Source organism: Pelodiscus sinensis, chromosome 4 (assembly GCF_049634645.1).
Source record: "Pelodiscus sinensis isolate JC-2024 chromosome 4, ASM4963464v1, whole genome shotgun sequence".
Classification (NCBI taxonomy): Eukaryota; Metazoa; Chordata; order Testudines; family Trionychidae; genus Pelodiscus; species Pelodiscus sinensis.
In genome coordinates this window covers 42,024,249-42,046,617 of record NC_134714.1, presented here as the reverse complement: position 1 = coordinate 42,046,617, position 22,369 = coordinate 42,024,249, and the positions used below count along the sequence as shown (strand labels likewise).

The window sequence follows — 22,369 nt, the reverse complement described above, 5'->3', positions numbered from 1 at the left end:
GTGAGGCGACCCGGCGGGGAAGGAAATAGCTGCGAGAAGCCCGGAAGTGGAAGTCTCCATGGTGACTGTTGCCAGCAGGACGCGTTGCTATGGCTCTCTGGCGGAGCCCAGCAGCCCAGGATCGAGCAGATCCCGGAGGAGGAAAGCCCGGGGGGGCAAGGCCTGAGACTGGATCCGGGCCTCAGCCAGAGGCTGAGTCCGAGCAGGAGCCCGAAGAACCCGAGTCCCAGCCTGTCCCGGCCTGCCTCGCCTGGAGCGCTTTGGAGGTGGCCGAGTGGGTCCGGCAGCTGGGCTTCCCCCAGTATGAGGTGAGGGGCTAGGAGGCGGGCGGTGAGCTAGCGGGGTGTGTAACCGCGGGCCGCGGCTGGGCTCCCTCTAGGCCTGAGCCGGAGAGAAGTTCCCGCTTCCCTTGCTCCGCCTTGCGGCTTCGCAGCGCCCCTGAAGCTGACATCGGGGCACCCAGGCTCTCTGCTTTCTTGGAAAACTAAGGGCACGTTTCTAGCCCTGGAGGTCCGGAGAAGAGCTGGGAAGTGCGAAGCCCGCGTCCAGCAAAGGCTCAGAAACCGGAAGGAGAGAAAGCCGCTATCTCCAGATTGGGCGGTGGGGAGGCTGATTAATATTGGTTCTCGAATGCGTGGGGTTGGCAGTACCGCTCCCTGCAGTACCGTGTTTCCATCTGATTTTCCTGCCAGGAGTGCTTTACCACTAATGGCATCACTGGCCGCAAACTCATCCATGTTAACTGCTCAAACCTGCCGCAGATGGGCATAACGGACTTTGACCACATGAAGGTGAGTGCCACACACAGAGATGCCTTCCTCCATTAGGAATCTTCAGGGGATAGCCAACTTAGTCTGTACAGGATAAACTTAAAAAACAACAAATGTCTGGTAGCAATTTATAGACTAACAAAACATGTAGATAGTATCATGAGCTTTCCTGGGCACAGCCCACTTCTTCAGCTGTGCCCACAAAAGCTCATGATACCATCTACATGTTTTATTAGTTTATAATATGCTACCAGACATTTGTTGTTGTTTAAGTTTATCCATTAGGAATGTTTAAGATTCCCATCTCATCCCTTAGGTTTCCATGTTTGTTCTCTCACTACAACAAGTAAGATGTAACATTATTCAGGCACTGTTAATAAGAGGTTCTGTGCTCTCATACTCAATAGGACAACTAGAATCTGCTCAACAAGATTTGATTCGTGGATGGATGTGATATACACAATGCAGCACTATTTTTCTCAGGACTGGGCACATTTGTTTTAGCTGCAGTAAAAATCTTCCTGAAGTTTACTGTAAAACTCAAGATGAAACCTGACCCTAAACCTTTTATGAAGTTCTGAAAAGCTGTATTTTAAAACAAAAATTATGTCTGGGCCTATATGCCCACCTATTTTCCATGCAGTACCTGAGGCAGAAGGATCACAAAGGGGAAAGAAAGCCTCCCCTGGTAGTACTGGAAGAGCATGTACAAGTAGGAAATAACAAAAGTCTTTCCCAAATACTTGCTTGTTTAAACAATTGCAGCCCAGCTTTGGAGACTTGAAGGGACTTGAAGGGTCGATTCTTCACAGTGTTATACTGGTTGCATGTGATGTAACTCTTCTGAAGGCAATGGAAGTTAACAAGTGTAAAAGTGTTATACTATTGGAAAAGCAGGGTCAGGAAATTTGGATCTACACCTACATTTCTGGGTGTTCAGATAAGGGATGTGAAAGGTTAACTGGTAAGGATCACCCTAAACAGTAATGCTTACCGGTTCCGGTTAACTGGTAATAGGGGTGGAGGTGGTGCTGGAGCAACTCACTGCCAATGGACAGGGCAGCTAGAGCAGCCTCTGTTTTCAGGAAGCCCGGGCACCCCACAGGCAGGAACTGCTCTGGTGTCTGGAGCAGCCCCTGTCTGTGTGGGGCTGCTTTGGCAGGGGCTTGGAGCCAGAAGCTGGCAGCAGCTCCATCCCCTACATGGGAGCTGGGAGCCAGCAGAGCCAACCCCAACATCAGTACAAGAGCTGGGAACCAGCAGCAGCCCCTATCCCATTGTGAGGTTGGAGTCCTGTGGGTTGTTCTGGCCAGGCTGGAGTGGTCCCCAGCCCAGGATCCTGCTTTAGTCAGTTAACCAATTAAATGCTATGCCAACCATTTAACCAGTTAACCGTGTGATGGGGTGCAGTCATAGAAGACCCCTTTGGGGTGCCTCCTGGAGTGCTGACAAAGCCACTGACACTCACCTTCCTGCTCTTGGGGGCTTCGCACTACCCAGTCCTGCTGGGCCAACTCCGCTGGTCTCCCCCAGCCAAGGCACCAAGCTGAGATCAATGTCCATTCCCTCCCCCCTCTCCCCGAGAAGCAGAAGACATTGAATCTCAGTCTAAAGCAAAGTGCAGCTTAGGGCCCAGCTTCCTGGATACCACTCCCCAAATGGGATCAGAACCCCAAAGGAATTATTTAGGTAAGCCCCCTTTAGCAATGAAAGGGGGAATGTACACACTGATTCCCCCTGACCAGGTAACAGTTATTTACACTGGGCTTCGTAGAAAATAAGAGTGATTTTATTAAGTACAAGCAGTAGGATTTAAGTGGCAATAAGTGGGAACAGGCAGAGCAAAGTAGATTACAAACTCAAAATAAAATAAAACACTTACCTAGCTCTAACACTGAAACCTCAGTACACAAACTTACTACAAACTCACCCTAAAATGGTTTCTTTTCCAGCTAAGCCTTCCAAACCAGGGCTGTTCCTCACCCTGGGGTCTTTGGTTCCTTCCCTCCGGTGTGCCAGCTAAAGACTGGGAATCTTCCCATAGTTTTAAAGATTCCATTTTTGCATAGGAAGTTACCTGACCAATTCCTACCAGTTAGGAAGGCTATGTGACTTCCTAAGACCAACCACTGCTAAGACTTAGGACAAAAGGCTATTTGCATATGATTGCCCAGACATTGGCTGTATCTAGATTGCTACAGTTTTGCAGAAAAGCAATGCCGCATCCAAAGAACGTGTCCGCTTTTCCAAAAAAAAATTCAGAAAAGTGGACATGCTCTTTTGCAATCCCTGTAAAACTCGTTCTACAAGGCATAAGGGATACGTTGAAAGAGCAGGTTTTTCCTAAAATTGGTGCAGTGTAGATACGCCAAATTTTGGAAAAGCCTTTTTCGACAGAAAAGCAGAAAAAGATATGCAAATTGCTGTTTGCCATTTCTGTAGGTTTTTCCAACTTCCCTTTGTAGTCTAGACATAGCCATTGAGGCATTCCGGCCTTGGAAACACTCTTGAGGGCTTTCATTTACACATTTAAAAACCATAAATCATTCCATACTCCATATGTCTAATTTTGCACACAAGAATGATACCTTTACCAAAATAAGATAAACGGATCCAGCCGATTAAGGCATTAAGATTGATAGGTTACATGAGGCAGTTTGTCCAAAGCATCTTTGAGTTATGGATATTTGTGTTCATAAGTCCATTTCATTAACCAGGATTTACATCCCTAGTTCAGACAAACCTCCGGTGTTTTTTAGGTTTACTTACCTTTGTCCTACCACTTAATGAAGAGATGTATATGTAAAGGAAAATTGTGTACAAAATCCCATTTTTAAAAATCAAGCTGTTCTTCGTTAATAAAAACTGTACAAAATCCCCATCTAAAGGACAAAAAACCCTCAGCTAATAAGAAAGAAGCAGAAGGAATTTTTACTTGCTACTTTGGGGATGGGCAGAGGCCTCATCCTTTTGATGCAGCCTTACATGAAATGTTCCCTGGTTCAAAATAGGGTCCATATAGTTCCCAAGTGGTCAGTGCCTTTCTGGAAGGTTCTGAGATTATATGGAGTGTGTAGACACAGCCCAACAATAAGAGTATGTATTGATAATACTCAAAGGAGAACATAGAGAACTGCAAATTGATGTAAAGTATTTTCAGTGTCCCTAATGAGATACAGTTTGTGACACATACTACAAAAGCTAACACAATCATGAAATATTCTAACACTATTGTATTAATGTTATATATATTTATGGGCTTGTTAGTGATTGTATTCATGGCTCAATGGGTCAGACAAGGAATGATTCCTGCAAGAACAAAAAATCGCTGGTGTTGTTGAGTGAAATTAATACAAGTCCCCAACACTGGAACAAAGCAGGCAACAAATCTTTCTAAGTTTCATACCTTCCCCGCTGTGCCTTCATCCCCCCAATAACACAGATTGGTTCAAAACACCTAAAACAACAAAGGACTTGAAACTGTATAAAATATAAACTCTGGCATCAAGAGAAAGTCACTCATACACTATCCAAAAATTGACAGGCATTGAGTTGACTGTGTCCAAGACATACAGGCCCTGCTGTGGACCTGAAATGGTTTAGAATCTGCCAAAGTCTCCAAGTGGAAGCTGGGCAACCACCAGCTAAGCCAGGCATGCGTACAAGTTGTTTATTATTGATATTTTTTGAAACACTTTTTTTCTGAATAAATAGTACTTTGTTTTATAAAAGCTGACTGGTCAATGAATCATCCTGTCATTGCTCCTGAGAGAGCAGAACTGCAGATGTTGAAATGAAGTAAGAGCAGCTGGAATGACCACAATAAATTGCAGGAATCTGTATCCTAAGATTCCAGTCTGGAGGGAGCAAATCATGGAATACCACCCCAAGAAAGGTGACTCCTAGAGACCTAAGCTCTATGCAGAGTGCCTCTGAGGCGGCCACCGAGGGCTCAAAGGTGCAATTAACTCAGTAAATCTGATACTACTATCCCCATTTTATGGACGTGAAAGTAGGGGTGTCAGAGAGGAAACAAGCTGCTCAGGGTCACACAGCAAGTCTGAGATAGTCTGTGTCTATCTTGTGCTTTGACCACCAAGCCCTTTCTTCCTCGTTTTAGTCCATGACTTGGAAACAAATATTGACTTAAATAATAACATTAATATACTCCATTAGGGAAATGCAGTAGAAAACTAACCTGTTAAAACATTAGCTATACTTTAATGTGACCATGTTTTCTGTATGCCTAAATAAAATACATTACCTAAGCCAGCAGAGCCCTTAACACGGTGGTCTACAGTCTTTTTATGCCCAAAATCACAAAGAGTTTGGGTATGTCTACACTACAAAGTTAATTTGAACTAACGGACGTTAGTTCGAATTAACTTTGATAGGCGCTACACTAGTGCTCCGCTAGTTCGACCTTAATTCGAACTAGCGGAGCGCTTAGTTCGAACTAGGTAAACCTCATTGTACGAGGACTAAGCCTAGTTCGAACTTACTAGTTCGAATTAAGGGGTGTGTAGCCCCTTAATTCGAACTAGTGGGAGGCTAGCCCTCCCCAGCTTTCCCTGGTGGACACTCTGGCCAACACCAGGGAAACTCTATTGCCCCCCTCCCAGCCCCGGCCCCCTTAAAGGGGCACGGTCTGGATACGATGCCCGTGCCAGGTGCAAGCCTGCCAGCAGACCCTGCACCTGGCACAACTCGAGCCAGCCACCCGATGCCCCCCAGCCCTCCCCCTCTTCCCGGGACCAGGCTGGCGGCTCCCGGGAGCTTGCCCAGGACCGCAAGAGGCGGGCACCCGCCTGGTCCAGTGCAGACATCATGGACCTCGTCCACGACCTCTGCACTAGGCACAGGAAAGCGGCCGTCTAGGGCAGGAGAGCTGCCAGCCTGGCCACCCAGGAGCAGGTTTGCATGAAAATCAAGGTGGTCCACTGAGACCCCCGACCCTGAGCCCTGAGCTTAGAATGGCCATACTGGGTCAGACCAAAGGTCCATCTAGCCCAGTAGCCTGTCTGCTGACAGCGGCTAACCCTAGCGACCCTCGAGGAGATGGACCAAAGACAGTGACCAAGCCATTTGTCTCGTGCCATTCCTCTCCAGCCTTCCACAAACTTCGGGCAGGGACACCACTCCTACCCCCTGGCTAATACCACTCCATGGACCCAACCTCCTTGAATTGATCTCACTTCTCTTTAAACTTTGTTCTAGTTGTAGCCTTCACAGCCTCCTGCAGCAAGGAGTTCCACAGGTTGACTATTTGCTTTGTGAAGAAGAACTTTCTCTTATTAGTTTGAAGCCTGCTACACATTCCTTTCCTTTGGTGTCCTCTAGTCCTTCTATTATGGGAACTAATGAAGAACTTTTCTGTATGCACCCTCTCCACCGCACTCGTGCTTTTATAGACCTCTATCATATCCCCCCTCCATCTCCTCTTTTCTAAGCTGAAAAGTCCCAGTCTCTTTAGCCTCTCTTCATATGGGACCTGTTCCAAACCCCTCATCATTGTAGTTGTCCTCCCCTCTCCCACCCTCTCTCTTCCCCTCTCTCACCTCCTTTTCCCAGTCTCCCCCAGTTTTGTTCAATAAAAAGAGATTCTATTTTTGACCACACGTGTCCTTTATTTTGTACATCAGGAAGGGGGGCTAGGGAGGGGTAAGTGGAAGGAGGTGAGGGAGGAATGGGGTACGAGCCCCCGATGGGGAGGAGTGGGCTGGCTGTGCGGGCTTCTGGGGGTGAAACCTCTCCTGCAGCCCCCCAATTGCTCCCTCTCCCCAGATGGCAGCCTGCAGCAAGTGCAGCCGGTGTGATGGCCGAGTGCTGTGATGTGCCCAGTGTGGGTACTCCGGGCAATCCAAGCCAGGACTGCTTTGCAAGCGGGGCACCCCTGAGAACTGTCTGTCCGGGGTGGGGGTCGGGTCCTTTTAAGCACAGCCCTTGGCTAGCCTGAGACAGCAGCTCCACGCTCTAAGTCCTCATCTGATGCCCTGCCGGCACTGCTTCCAGCCATCCTTAACCCCGGTTCAAGGTCCACTCTGTGTGGACATGCTACTTCGAATTAGCTCTGTAGTGTAGACATACCCTTTGGGTGTAGAAGGAAGCTCCAGAGCTGCAGTTCAGGATGCAGAAAGGAGTATTGGGTGCTGGCTATGGAAGGAAGGTGAGGGTTGGGGTAAGGCCTCCTGCCAGGCAACATTTACTGCTGGTAGGCTCCTAGTTGGCAGTGCAATGAGGCTAAGAAGGCTCCCTGCCAGCACTAGCCCCATAATGCATCTAGAAGCAGTGGCACTGGGACAGTTTTTGGAGTGGGGGTGCAGAGCTGCACCTCCTCTTTAACCCTGTCCGCACCCCTCACCTGATTAGCTTGGGATGGGGAAGCACAAAGTCAGGGTTGACTCTAAGCACCACATGCTCCCCGTCCCTAGGCCCTGATTGGCCTGGGGGTGGGGGAGTGGCAGGACCTTTGCAGGCCGGATCAACCCATTTGGTGGGCTGGATCCAACCTGCAGAGGCCCCTTTGCCCACCCTGATCTAGCCTATCCCTGACAGATATTTGGAGATTTTTAAGAGCAGGTTAGACTGTGATGGAGATTCTACTACATCTCTAGGCAATTTATTCCAGTGCTTAACCACTCTGACAGGAAGTTTTTCCTAGTGTTCAACCTAGGGATGTTGAATGGCATTTCATCAGCTAATCAACTAGTTGATGGAATTTCCATGGACTAGTCAATGAGTTGATAAGGGAGAGGGGGAAACTGCAGAGCTGCCAGAAGCTAACCCTGCTGCAGCTCTGCCTTTTACATGTACTAAGAGCCACCTTGGGCTCTTAATACATTTAACAAGTTGAAGCACAGCTCAGAGCACCAGGTGCAAGCCAGGAATCAGTTGTCCTGGCTCATGCCTGGTCCCCCCTGCTGTGCCTTAGCCTTTTAAATGTATTGAGAACCTGGTGACTCTTAATACATTTAAAAAGCACAAGAGTAGTGGGGAGGACTTGGTGCAAGCTGGGAATCAGTTGATTCCCGTCTTGCACCAGGTCCCCTGCTATGCCTCTGCCTCTCCTGCTCCCCCATGGAGATTGTGGACAGATGCTATTCTGCAGTAGCAGCCCCTGTCTGGGAAGGGGTCGGGGGGAGAGTCAAAGCTTCCTGTGGACAGAGGCTGCTCTGGCCAGGCTTGCCATGGACAGAGGCTGATCCATGGGATGCTAGAGCAGCCTCTGTCCATGGGGAGCTCGGACCCCCTACGGGCTGCTGCTGTGGAACAGGAAGTTCAGGCCCCCCGCAGATAGAGGCTGCCTCTGTATCTAATGCAGCAGTGTGGGATGGCAGAGGGCTCCCCAGGAGTGAGGCAGGGCTGTGGTTCCCAACCTTTTTTATACTGCAGACTGACAAACCCAGTCACTTTTTGCAGCTCTGTAGCATCTTATTTGCATATCCATTATGCAAATAATAAATATGCAAATAAAATGTTACCAGTCTGCTAAAAATTGTGCCCCAGCACCCAGAGCCACCACACAGCACCTGGCTTCAGCTCTGGCAGTGACCACGTGACCACGCAGCTCTGGCAGCGACCACTGGGTATTAAAGTCAGGACAGGTCACATGCAATAAATAAAAATTCACGGTCCATGACTTTTACCAAAAGTGTTCCTGGCTACATCTCTACATCTAGCACCCGGATGCTCTGGGGGTCCCTGCTCCAGTGCTGGGGGTTGACACCTCCCCAGTCACTCCCACTCCATATGCCCCTGGGATTGCTGCTCCAAGTGCCCGGAAACCACTGTTGCTCAGGTACTCCTTGAAGCTGCCCTGGGATCATTGCTTGGGCAGTCTGCAGGACCAGCCACACTAACTATGGCTTTGGTGGTCCTGGATCCAGCTGCCTGGAGCCTAAGCAGCAGTGGGTGCAGCTAACCCCAGGGACAATAGAGCAGCTGGTCAGTGTTTTCCCCAGGAATTGAAATTTGGAGGGGGGGGTTTCGAATTTATGGGGGGGGGGGGTGTCAGGGCCGATGAGAGGTGAGACCGTGAGGGTGAAGGTGGGCTATATGGCACCATAGTAAAAACTAAAAACTGTTTCATGACCATTTTATTAGATTTAACTCATGTTTTAAAATCACACAAATTAAAGTTGGTAGCTCAAGCCTTCTATGATGAACTACCTCTACATCCTTCTTGGTTTCTTGTTATAATTTTGCACAACTCTGTTAATGAACTTCTCAAATGCAATGCGTTCATCTTCAGTGACTTTTTGTGTGTCCGGTACTTCCATTCCTTCAATTGATATGCTTATTAGTTCATTCACATGATCAGGCAGAAGGCAACTTCTTTTCGAACACAAAATTCTATTCAATGATGAAAAAGAACACTCAGCTGTAGCTATTGTGACAGGGAGTAGCAAGAGATGAATTTCTACTTCTTTCATCCCAGGAAACATAGCACAAAGATCCAGTCGAGCCACTAGAATTGATAAAATAGAAGTTGAAGTCAAATCTTCATTCATTCGTCGTATGATATTCCACTCTGTGTTCAAATTCTCTATTCTGTCCGGAGCACAGGGCAGCCGCATTGCCAGTATTGCCTCACTCCACTCAAGTGTCGGTGTTTTATAGGACAGGCATCTGTAAAAGCTACGTAGACGTTGAGCAGAATCTAGAAGTCGCTGTTGTAGATTTTTAAGAATCAAGTCTGTGTATTTTTTCAGTTGTCTTAAACACTTCTTGTCCTCTTCACTTAAGGATTCAATATAAATGCCTTCATTAGTCAACTTCTGGACTGAAATCTTTGATTACCTGTTCTGTTCATTCCCTCTGAAGCGCCTGGCCTTGACCACTGTCAGAAGACAGGATTCCGGGCTATATGGACCACTAGAATGACCCAGTATGACCATTCTTATGAAAAAATTAATTATAATAAAAATGTTTAGTACAGAAACTCCCCAACATAATGACCTCTCAAGATAGCAACAATGTGAGATAACCTTGGCAAATAATGCATTTAAAAATCTTGGCCTACTAGGAAACACATTTATAAAAGTTTCCATTCCCAGTCACAAATCTAGCATTCTGGAGCAAAGTCACTAAAATATAGTCCAGCAAACAATTGTTTATTTAATGTGCCCCTCATTTTTCCCTCCACCTCACCCCACTCACCAGTGTTGTCCTTGGTCAGTGGAGACTCAGAGTTCAGAGGTGTTTTCACGTGAGTACACCTCCCAGGTGGGAGGGCAAGAAGGCACCTTGCTTGTTCCTCTAGCTGCTCACTGTTCGCTCTGGCCACTGTTGTTCGTTGTGCCACCGTTTACTCCATCGCTCTGTTGCCAATGGCCTTGCGCCGTCACCTTCTGCTGCCACCTGCCACTGTGACCTCTGCAAGTTGGTCTCTTGAGGTTCCACCTAGCTGTCAGTGATTTCAGCTGAACTCTCAGTAGGGGAACCTCCTTGCTAGTGCAGTCTGTGCTGTCTTTTACACAAAAATACTGTACCCGCAGGAACACTGTCCCCACTGCAGGACTAAGCACTTAGACCTGATTATCAGTGATTTCAGCTATAGTGGTCACTTAACAAAACAAAAGACTATGTATGGAGCCTAATCAGCTCTGTCTTTAAATAGTGGAGAGGTCAAATAGTACTTGTGACTCAGACAGACCATCAAGCAAAACACCTGTCCCCGCCCTCTCTCTTGATGCCCTCAATCAGTACAGGTTGGCTGCATCTACACTGGCGGGTTTTCATGCAAAAACTCTGGCATGTGCTTTTGCGCAAGAGATGTGCTTTTGCGCAAAAACATCCATGCCAGTGTAGATGCTCTCTTGCGCAAGAAAGCTCTGATGGCCATTTTAACCATAGGGGTTTCTTGTGCAAGAAATTCATGTTGCCTGTCTACACTGGCCTCTTCTGGAAGAGATCTTGCACAAGAGGGCTTATTCCTGAGTGGGAGTGTCAGGCTACGTCTACATTGGCCCCTTTTCCGGAAGGGGCATGTTAATTTAAGCGATCGTAATAGGGAAATCCGCGGGGGATTTAAATATCCCCCACGGCATTTAAATAAAAATGTCCGCCGCTTTTTTCCGGCTTTTAGAAAAGCCAGAAAAGAGCGTCTACACTGGCCCCGATCCTCCGGAAAAAGCGCCCTTTTCCGGAGGCTCTTATTCCTACTTCAATGTAGGAATAAGATCCTCCGGAAAAGGGCTTTTTTTCCGGAGGATCGGGGCCAGTGTAGACGCTCTTTTCTGGCTTTTCTAAAAGCCGGAAAAAAGCGGCGGACATTTTTATTTAAATGCCGCGGGGGATATTTAAATGCCGCGGGGGATATTTAAATCCCCCGTGCATTTCCCTATTGCGATTTCAAAAATTACCATGCCCCTTCCGGAAAAGGGGCCAATGTAGACGTAGCCTCAGAGTTCTGGCGCAAAAAGCCATGATTTTATACATTAGAACGTCAGTTTACTTGCGCAAGAACATGTGGCCAGTCTAGACAGGCAGCAAGTTTTTGCGCAAGAACAGCCGCTTTTGTGTGAGATCACACCCGTGTAGACACAGCCGTTAAGTACAGTACTACTGCCATTTATTCATACAATAAGAACAACAACATTCCACCCCCCACCCCCTCGCATGCAAGTGATTTGTAACCCAACCCCAGCCAAAATCTATCATTTGGGCAACACAGCTCTGTTTGCTGGATACTTAGGTAGCTTAGGTGTGAATGTAAATACAATCTGGTCCTGAAGCTCTTACCCCCCTAGCTCCCAGTTCATCACTAGCTGTCAGGGAGAGCTCATTTTAACTTTGCTTACAAATCATAATTTGAAATTATTAGGTTGGCCAACGTCACTAAAATGAATGCACTGATATTGTCATAAAAAACAACAGCTGTATAAGGAAGCTAGTCTATGTTCATACTTTTCAAATCTATGAGGGTATGTCCACACAGCAAAATTATTTCTAAGTAAGGGCTGTTATTTCGAAATAACTTTCCTAGTGTCTACACAGCCAAACTGCTATTTCGAAATAAATTCGAAATATCGGAGCGCTTATTTCAAATTTGGTAAACCTCATTCTACGAGGAATAAGGCCAAATTTGAAATAGCTATTTTGAAATAAGTGCTGTGTAGACACTTAAACGAAATAGGGGGCCTGCAGCCTTTCTAGGCTATGTCTAGACTACATGCCTCTGTCGGCAGAGGCATGTAAAATAGGCTACCCGACATTTCATGAGGCATAAGGGAGCAGTCGACAAAGGCTTCCTCTGTCGACCAATCCACGTCTTGACTGCCGCACTGTGCCTACAATCAGGTGAGCCGGCACAGCGCGGCAGCCATTTTTATTTTAATGAAGCCAGGGATATTTAAATCCCTGCTTCATTGACTATGTTGGGTAGCCTATTTTACATGCCTCTGCCAACAGAGGCATGTAGTCTAGACATACTACCAGGGTGTCCTAGTGGCAACTCCAGCCTCGATCAAGAACACTCCTCTCCCTCCCCCCCCCGGAACCCTTAAAGGGCTGTGCCAGCTCCAAGCCTGCCAGCCCAGAGCCAGCAGTCACTGCCCCTGAACCAGTGGCCCCACAACATGAGCCAGCAAGCCACTGGCAGCCAGCCCTACTCCGCTCCCCAGGAGCAGTCTGCCAGTTCCCAGCAGCCTGCCAGGCCTGGAGAAGGCAGGCACCTTCCTGGTCCAGGGCGGAGATCATGAACCTTATTCACATTTGAGGGGGATGCCCCCAACATCCATGATCTCTGCACTAGATGGAGGAATGCGGCCATCTATGGCAAGATAGCTGCCAGCCTGGCCACCAAAGGCCACATGCGAACCCAGGAGCAGGTTCACATGAAAATCAAGTTGGTCTGGCAGACCCCAACCCCTGAGCCCTGAGTTTCCCCTCCCCCTTTTTCCCTTAGCTTCCCCCTTCCAGCTCCCTTCTCCCGGGTTTCCCTCTCCCACCCTTTCTCCTCCCCTCTCTCACCTCCTTTTCCCAGTCTCACCAGAGTTTCATTCCCCCCAGTTTTGTTAAATAAAGACAGATTGTGTTTATGAAAAAACGTATATTTTATTTTACATCAGGAAGGGAGGGGTGGGGGAGTTAAGTGGAAGGATGTGAGGGCAGAATGAGGCACAAGTCCCCAATGGGGTAGACCAGGGAGACTCTTAGTGCTCCTCAGGCTGGAAGTTCTCCCACAGGGCCTCCTGGATACTGACAGCCCCCGATGGACCTCCCCGATGGCAGCCTGCAGAAAGTGCAGCCAGGCTCACAGCAACACATCCAAGAGAAGCACCAGAGTGCCCAGGGGCAGCTCCATGTTGCAGAATACTGTGGTGTCCCAAGTGAGGGCAACCAGAGCACGCAGAGACAAAATGCTCTGTTGTCCCTCATCGAGGTAGGCAAGCAAGCAGGGAAACCTGGGAACCGGCTGTCCAGGGGGGTCCCTTTAAGCACAGGCATCAGATAGCCTCAGGCAGCAGCCGCACAAAGTAAATCCTGACCTGACGCCCTGCCAGACCTGGTTCCGGCCAGCCTTAAATGCAATTCAGCATCCACTCACTGTGGACGTGCTATTTCGAAATAGCAAAACGCTATTTCGAAATGCATTGTGTGTGTAGACACGTTATTTTGAAATAAGCTATTTCGAATTAACTATTTCGAAATAATGCTGTAGTGTAGACATACCCTTATACTTTTTCAGATACACATCACATCATACACTGTATATGCTTTTAAAGTGTGTATTAATGTTTCAATTTCAATTCAAATTTGCAAACAATCACTAAATTGGCATGTCACTAGTTCACAAAACTGCGGGGGGTGAGGGGAAATTCAGGGGGGGTATATACCCCCCATGGAGGGGGTGTAAGGAAATCCCTGCAGCGGGTGCAGCTGGCTGTGGGGGACACAAGCAGTTTGCCCTGGGGCAGCTGTTTAAGAGTCAGCCACTGCAGAAATCATGGAAAGTCTCAGACTCTGTGAATAACTTACAGCTTTATTTATAACCCTGGCCTACATTTTCAGAAAATGACTGGGGGCCCAACTTCAGGTTCCTTTTTAAAGGGCCTTGATTTTTTTCAGAGGCAGAGTTCGTGGGTAGTACTACTATAAAATATGTTTTCCTGAACATTTCCTCTTTGTTTGATCCTTTGTCTAGGTGGATTTTTCAAATAAGAGGAGGTGTCTGGGATGTTTGCAAGCAGATGTTGTAAAATGTTCACAAACAGCCCCAATTTGGTCCCCCTCTCCTACATCTGCATCTGGTGCATCCCACCCACCCAGATCCTGGCACTGGGGAGGAGGAGAGGCAGGAAGGCTCTGACTGACAGCTGTAACTGCATCCTGGGCCTGCATTAGCCACTCTGTCACTGACTGGGGATGACACTCTCCCACCTCAAGAGGAAGGCTACAGATATCCTGCTCTTCATTGTGTCCTCTTTTTGGGAATATGAAATATGCTAACCCTATACTCAGGGCTTTCTGAAAATCAGGTCCCTATTTAAAGTGTCTCAAATTGGGCTCCCATCCATGACTCTGAAAATGTAAACTGCGAAGTTGAATCTAGATTTCAGATGAACTCTATCACAGTGCTAAAGCCAACATTCAGGAGTCTAGATTAGTTCTGAAGGTATCCATTATTGCCAACTCTTTTGTCTTATTGCAAGGTTTGTGAAAGCGGATGTGTTTTGTAAACCCCCAGATCCTGGAGTCATGGGATATGAGATTCTTGATTTCTCTCCCCACTCCTATCCCCTAAAAGAAAAAAAAATCTAAAAATTCTAGTCTGCATGGTTGCAGAGTAAAGTTTGAAACATAACATAGCAGAGGAAACTGGTGAAGGAGGGTGAGCAGCGGTACCAGCCACATGCCCCGCCCCCCCTCCCAGCCTGGGGAATGGCTGAGACAACTCTCCTCCACCTCAGGTCCCACCTCTCCCCATCTCTGCTCCACCTCTTTCCACTCCCTTGAATGGAGCTTCAGGGAATAGCAGGGGCCGTTCTCTCCCCACCCCACTTCCCACACACAGCAGCAGCAGAGAGGCAAGTGGAGCAATGTGGCCCCAGCTCACTTTGTTCCTCCCACCCCATCTCTCTGCATCCCAGCAGTCAGTGTGGAGCCATGCCCCTCCTCCCCCCATAAGCAATGTGGCCAGAGAAGCACACATAGCAAGCTGGGGGCACTGCTCTGCTTGCCCCACTGCTGACGATGAGCATGACAAGTGGCGGAGCCCTGCTGCGGGCACTAGACCCACCCCCTGCTAGTTTTCCCATTGGCTACTAGCTGGCCATTTTCCCCTCCTACCCACAGTGTTTGGGGAGACATGCCACGTACAGACGGCTGCTGGAGCTGAAGCAGCCAGCAGTTTGCAGCCTAGCACTGGTCCATTGGGAACCACTGGGGCAGGGAGCTCACTGGCGCCGCCCCCACCCCTGAGGATGATCAAATAGTTGTGTAGCCATTAAAATTTGATGCGGTTACACGATTATTCAATTACACACTAACATCCCTAGAAGCAGACCCAGAACTGATCTCTTCAGGACCCTACATTACAGGCAGTCCCCGAGTTACGCGGATCCGAGTTACGTCGGATCTGCAGTTACGAACGGGGCCCGTCTCCCTGGTCTCCAGCAGACCAGGGAGAGGAAGCAAAGCGGCGGAGCACGCGGGCAGCGGACAGCCCTGACGCGTCGGGGCTGTCCGCTGCCTGCGTGCTCCTTGGCTTTGCTCTGCTTTGCTCCCCGTCTCCCTGGTCTGCAGACCAGGGGGACGGGGAGCAAAGCGGCGGAACACGCGGGCAGCGGACAGCCCAGACGCGTCTGGGCTGTCCGCTGCCCGCGTGCTCCGCCGCTTTGCTTCCTCTCCCTGGTCTGCTGGAGACCAGGGAAACGGGCTCCATTCGTAACTGCGGATCCGACGTAAGTCTGGGCTGTCCGCTGCCCGTGTGTTCCACGGCTTTGCTCCCCGTCCCCCTGGTCTGCAGACCAGGGAGACGGGGAGCAAAGCCGCGGAGCCCGAGGGCAGCAGGACAGCCACGGCGCGTCTGGGCTGTCCCGTTGCCCCCGTGCTCCGCGGCTTTGCTCCGGACGCCTGTGATACAGCAGCTGGGGCGCTGCCGGTTGGTCCCGTAGCGCCGCTCTGGGCGCTACTGGACCAACCCAGCAGCACCCCAGCTGCTCTGCCCCAGGCGTCCTGATTCAGCCACTGCTGGTCAGTTTCAGCAGCGTCTGAATCAGGACACTTGGGGCAGAGCAGCTTGGGTGCTGCTGGGTTGGTCCAGTAGCGCCGAGGAGCGGTGGCGCTACCGGACCAACCCAGCAGCACCCCAGCTGCTCTGCCCCAGGCGTCCCCAAGTCAGCCGCTGCTGAAACTGACCAGTGGCTGACTACAGGAAGCCCCTGCCCCGGGCTTCCTGGAATCAGCCGCTGATCAGTTTCAGCAGCAGCTGACTTGGGGATGCCTGGGGTTCTTAAGTTGAATCTGTATGTAAGTCGGAACTGGCGTCCAGATTCAGCCGCTGTTGAAACCGATCAGTTTCAGCAGCGGCTGAATCTGGATGCCAGTTCCGACTTACATACAGATTCAACTTAAGAACAAACCTACAGTCCCTATCTTGTACGTAACCCGGGGACTGCCTGTATATGATCTTCCCTTGACTTTGAACCACTAACTACTACTTTCTGGGAGCTGTTTTCCAAACAGTTATACATCCACTTTATAGGAGGTCCATCTAGGTTATATATCACTCATTTTCTTATGAGCAAGTCATGTGAAACTATCAAAAGCCTGAAGTCAAAATATACGACATTTACCACTTCACCCTATTCACAAGGCTTATTATACTATCAACAAAAACTATTAGGTTGATTTGACATTTTTTCTTGACAAATCCATGTTGACTGTTACTTATCACCTTATCTTCTAAATGTTTGCAAACTGATTGCTAAGGCACTCTCTTCCCATTGACTTAAGTAAAGTTGAACCCCTAGCTATCTTCCTTTTCAGGAGTGTTAACTGAGGTTTTTAACAAAATTCAGTGCACAAGCAGTGCATGAATCTCCTGTTGAGGGAAACTAGCCCTTAGCTCTGTCCCATCTTCTAGTGACTGTATCCCTTGCACTCCCATTCTATGCCAGAGCTCAGAGCTCCCCTCCCCCAGCACCGCCAGCTTCAGAGTACCAGGTGGGCAGCACACCCCCTATTAGGAGCACCTGGCAGTATGAGCCTCAGCCATTCCAAGTCCCTGCCACAGGCTAGCCTGCCCTAATCCCAGCCCTGGCCACGAGGGAAAGTGCAAGAACTGGAAGCATGCATGATAGGGTTCGGAGGCAGAGCATGAGCAGGGCCATACCTGGCTGTTTCAGGGAGGCTCAGCCTCCTTTGGCGTGTAATTAAATTAATAGAAAACAGGACAGCAAGCCTGGAGTTCTGGCTCTGTGATGTTGAACAAGTCCTTCAACCCACATTTTTCAAAGGTGATTGTTTAAACATGGACATTCAATTTCATAATGATAGACACATAAGTGATCTGAGTTCCCCATGTTTATTATGAGCTGCAGATGTTAGTCATTCAGCACCTGTGAAAATTATGTAACTGATTTAGAATCCCAACTTCAAAAATCCGAGTTTGAAATGTTGGGCTACAACCTTTTAACATCAGTTGTTCCACCCTTAAAATGGGTAAAATCCTTTCCTAGTCTCATAGTGAGGTTGTGGGGATTAACATTTGAAAGGGACTCTAAGTCCAGTAGGCACGATTCTTATTTTTTGACTGGATGTATACAGTGCCTTCTTTATCACATGAAAAGAGTTGGCTGGCCGCATCCTCATGAGTTACAGCGTACTGAACCATACATACCCTTCCCTTGGGAATGTCAAATAGGCCAAAGGCTGCCTTTGTGAAGACATAACAGTTTTGTTTCAAATCTTCATGATTTAAAATCGCCTCCCTCATAGGGCTTAGCCGGAAGTTCAAACAGCTTGCAGCTCACAAGCAACAAGAGATAAAATCTTTATGCACCAGTGACTGGAGTTTGAACATTGTGTTCTTTATACTGTTAAGCACCAATAAGCATTTGAGCCAGTCTTAACTCTTGCCTGGCTGAACAGTTCCAATTATTTAATTCTAATGTGTACCCAGCAAAATGAACTCGAGGTAATATTTTTTAAATCATCCAGTTAAGCTAGGAACTTTTGTTCCATCAATTGTGAAAGGAATTGAGGCACTTCTAAGAGTCCCATCCTTGGCCATTATCTTCCTGGTTTCCCTTTTCACTAAAAGTGCATGGGCTAGACCACGGGTGGCCAACCCATTCCAGGCAAAGGGCCAAGATATCAGTGGATCCAGCACAAAGAGCCGGGGCAAAGTTGTCAAGAAAAAAAAAAAGAAGAGATGTCCCTTTAAGAGCACGAATTTAGAGGCTTTTTGGCCAGATCAGGTTCCCGCCAGCTGACACCATCCTTAATACTCCATCTTTAATGACCAGGACAGATGGCTCCCCTGCCCTGGTGAGCACAGGGAGCTGGGAGGAGAGTGTTAGCCAGGGTAGTGAGTGGTCTGTGAGCCCTGTCACACCCGAGTCTTTGACTGCTATGACAGAGTCCCTTTGCAGCGGGCAGCCAGGGAGGCTGACGGGTGCCCCAAGAGTCTGCCCCGTAGAGGTGGCACGACTCAACGCTCAGCTCTTACCGCGTTTACCCCGACCGTGGCAAGATAGCCAAACTGGCTATGGTTCTTTTTTATTGTGTTTGATTCTGTTACAGCAACAGAAGGAGTCAGGTTAAAGCTTAAACAGTTACTATTTTATTGTTACAAGGCAAGCTTAGCTGTTAAATGTTACTGCTGTGTTACAGATAACACAGTCACTACAAAGACAATACAATAACAGTCACTTAAAGGTACCATGGAACCCTTTTGGTTCCCTGAGCTCTTATTGAATGCGCACAGACAGACACCTAGCAGGTATATTCTCACCCCTGCGATCCTTACTCCCGCAAAGCCAGTGTTTTCTCTCAATCCCAATGGGAAGCAGTTGATACGAAACAAAGGCGTCCCTAAAGTCTCGGGGGTCTAAGACCGCCTGACCAGCAGGTATATGGGTGGATCTCCAATTAGATTGGGGCACGGGGCCCCACTTTATACCTCTGTGGTCACATAGATGCTTCTCTTGTCATTAAAATGCCAATTAAGTTGGAACGTCTTTGTGACGCCCATTCGCACAGGGGGGTCCAAAGCTTAATTTGCACCTGTGAGGTGGAGGTAACTAAATCATTAGGGCCGGACATTCTTTCTGATGGGGTGGCAGATTCCTCTACCAGGACGGTGTGTAGACGTATCAATACTGGTATCAGCCAAGGGCAACTCGAGGGACCGATCGCCCGCTGGCCCAATTGCCGCTGTTATCTTATTTTAAAAAACAAAATTTATATTCTGAAAAGTGACTACAGTGTATTAGAGTCAGACTCCTCCACTGATGGTTCCAGGTCCAGCTAACTCAGATTACAACTCAGTAAATGATTTTTTTAGTGAGCAGTGCTGCTGCTGGTGATCTAACTGGACCTTTCTGCCTCGTATATTCTCATCAGCAATAAAAATTCTACATGCACAATTTAGCAGACACTGTTGATGCATACTAGGCAGAGACTAATCCAACTCACTCACCCATGGCTATGTTTGCTCTGCAAGGGCTAGTAGGAGTCAAAACAAAACAAACCTATTTGGAGCAATAAAGGCAGCAGCTGTGACTAACATACTGCAAATCCCTGTGCTAATCAAATATCCTGTTTTTACATTAATTAGAAAAATAATTATAACTGTGCATTGGACTCATCTTGTCAAACCATCTTATCAAACCATGCATAGAAATGTTTTCTATGAAAAGGAAAACATTCTGAGACAAGAAACTGCAGGAGTTATTTTCTGTGTAGCTGTACACTACAGGGTTCTATTGTAACTACCACACTAAGAATAGGCTCCCTTATGTTTCTTTTTGCATTTTCAGGAGATTTCATGGCATGTCCGAGAGCTGCTGGGGATTGAGGAGTCTCTCTGGAGTAGAAGCATTGCCCTCCCATACAGGGACAATCTGGGCTTGTTTCTAGAGCACAAAGCCCCAAGTGGTGAAAAAGCTGATGCCCTCACCTTCACTCAGTTTGTCCAAGAAGCAGGATTAGAGCAATATGCTACAATTCCTCAACTGTAAAAAGCCTAGAAAACTGTAAAAGCAGACACCACCCTCATCTTCCTTTGTTCAAGAAGCAACAATTCCATCCTCTCCAGATTAAAGACAGGTCCCTCGATACTCTGATTGTGTTAGTGCTGACAGTATGCTCAGCCATGCACTGTTCTTCCCTTGAACAGCTTTCTATTAGGGATATAAAGAACTAGTCGACTAGTTGCTCCCTCTCTCCCCTGCTTGCTGCCTCTATCAGGGGGAGGGAGAAGAGTGGGGTACTTAAAAGCAGCAATGCCACACAGAGCCCAAGGTCAGCGGCTCTGTGTGGCACTGCCGCTTTGAATGCCGCGGGGAGCCCAGCATCAGGCTCCTTGTGGCATTTCAAACTGGCAGCGCCGTGTGGAGCAGCTGACCCTGGGCTCCATGCGGCACTGCTGCTTTGAAATGTAAGGAGGAGCCCAGGATCAGCTAGGGAGTCCCCAGCTGACCCCAGACTCCGTGTGGTGCTGCTGCTTTGAAATGCTGGGTGGAGCCTGGGATCAGTTGAGGACTCTGCATTTCAAGGTGAAAGTGCCTGCCTGGATCCAGCAGGACTTCCTGCTGGCCCTGGGCTCCACACAGGATTCCAACTTTGGAATGCACAAGAGCCTCCACTGGGGCTCTTCAAAGGTGAAACATGGAAGTGCTTATCGACTAGTCTTAACTTAACATCCCTAACGCCATTTAAACTTTTACTCTCAAAGAACCCCCTCTAGTATATGATCAGGTGCCAAACTCCTAAGTATCATTATCCTAAAGTTCCTCTTTTTCTCTTTTGTAGGAGCTTTGTATGGCTCAATCATATCTGAATACGTATCAACTGCTGCTATTTCACATGCTATCACTAAGACCAGGAAGACCACCATAAATCAGTGGTGGGGAACCTAAGGCCCAGGAGTTATATGTGGTCCATGCCTTGCCAGAAGGCCCCAGAGGCTTGGGGCTCCCCCGCAACATTGTGGAGCTCATGATGGCACTCCTGTCCCCCCTCTTCCCTTTGTGGGGTCGGTGCACACAGAATCTAGTAGCCTGGGCCGCTCAGGCCGTGGTGTACAAATGGAACATGAGGCGTGTCTTTCTCCTCAGGGGCAACATCACTAAGGGGGAGGGGAGTTTGCCTCTCACTTGCATGTGTGACCCCCCCCCCCCCACACACACACAGTAGTGACTCCCTGCTCAAAAAAGATTCCCTACCCCTGCCATAGATAAAACTTTATCACCTTTCATTGACACCCGCTTTCTTCAAGTTTGGGGGATAGATTATAAGGTTTTTTTTCACAAACTATAGTCTTTGCCATTACAGATCCAGCTGATCTCTTTCACTATTCCATACACAGAAATAAGTTTATAGTGATGTATATAATTGCTTTATGTACATTGTGCCTGGTGTTGTAAAGAATCTCAAGGTGCCTTACAAGCCATATAAAGCAAGAATCCTTTCCTCGTTGCAGAAATAGTTACTTTTGAGGTCGAACAAGGCAGCTGTTTATTCCTGCAAGCACCGTGGAACAACATGGTAGATTAGGACAGGAAGTGAAGGAGAACATTTTATCCAACTGAAACTGAAGAGAGAATTGAAGGAAGGAGCACTGAATTGCTCTAGGTACCAGGGTTAAGATCCCTGTTATTGAGAGAGATATTGTACAATCTTTTACATGATTAGGATTTTGGTTTTGTGTCTCATCCTACACTTTTATGTCTCATCAGCACTTGCAGCAGCAAAGCATCTCCTGGCACTATGGTTAAGTAGCAGTTCAATCCTGACAAAGAAAAAAATACTTCCTACTGAATCATCAATACCATTGTCCTCCGCAGCAGCAGCAGAGATTTCCTTGATCCCAGCCAATCCAAATATTGAACAGAGACAGTCTTCTCTAGTATCTGAGATCTGACTAGGTCACAACCCAGTGTGGTGGGACTGCAGCCACTGTAAGGTTGTTGGGCACATTCATTTTCTCTAGCATTTTTTATCATATAAATAAAAAAAAATGCTAGTGCCCAATGCTGAAATTGAATTAAGCACAAAACACAATTTTGATAAGCCTGGAGCAAACAAAAGCAATCATCTGGTAGGATACTAACTTTCCTGACAAACAGTTTTAGTAGAATGACAAAACAAACTTGTAGAAATAAATAAAAACATGAACCAATTAGTGGAATCTGCAGTGTTAGTCTAAACATTTAAAGAGCAAGCTGTTCAAATGCCCACTTTTTCTTCATTTAGCTCTGGGATAGAGTCAAAACTGTTAGGTTCCAGGACCATTCAGTGATAGCCATACTTGATGACTCACTCACTCACTCAAATATTTTGTTAATGGCCCTTATGCCACAAGTCCAGAGAGAGGACTCGGGGCTACCACACGTAAAAGATATTTTAGCAGTAGACAACTCATGATT

General features: G+C 47.8%; 1 protein-coding gene across 3 annotated transcripts in view; it reads left to right on the top strand.

Moving 5' to 3' along the window:
- Positions 1–89: 89 nt before the first annotated feature.
- The window catches only part of SAMD15 (sterile alpha motif domain containing 15), a 22,606-nt gene continuing 326 nt past the window's right edge, over positions 90–22,369 (top strand). Inside the window, exons 1-3 of one of the 3 annotated variants that reach the window (XM_025190562.2) lie at positions 90–308; positions 693–791; positions 19,760–20,065. In XM_025190562.2, coding sequence (XP_025046347.1) covers positions 90–308; positions 693–791; positions 19,760–19,960 — 519 coding nt within the window. In that variant the 3' untranslated portion in view covers positions 19,961–20,065. Of the gene's footprint in view, positions 309–692; positions 792–1,177; positions 4,309–19,759; positions 20,066–22,369 lie in introns of those variants that run through there. The other 2 variants (XM_075926799.1, XM_006134817.3) reach the window with 2 other exon arrangements.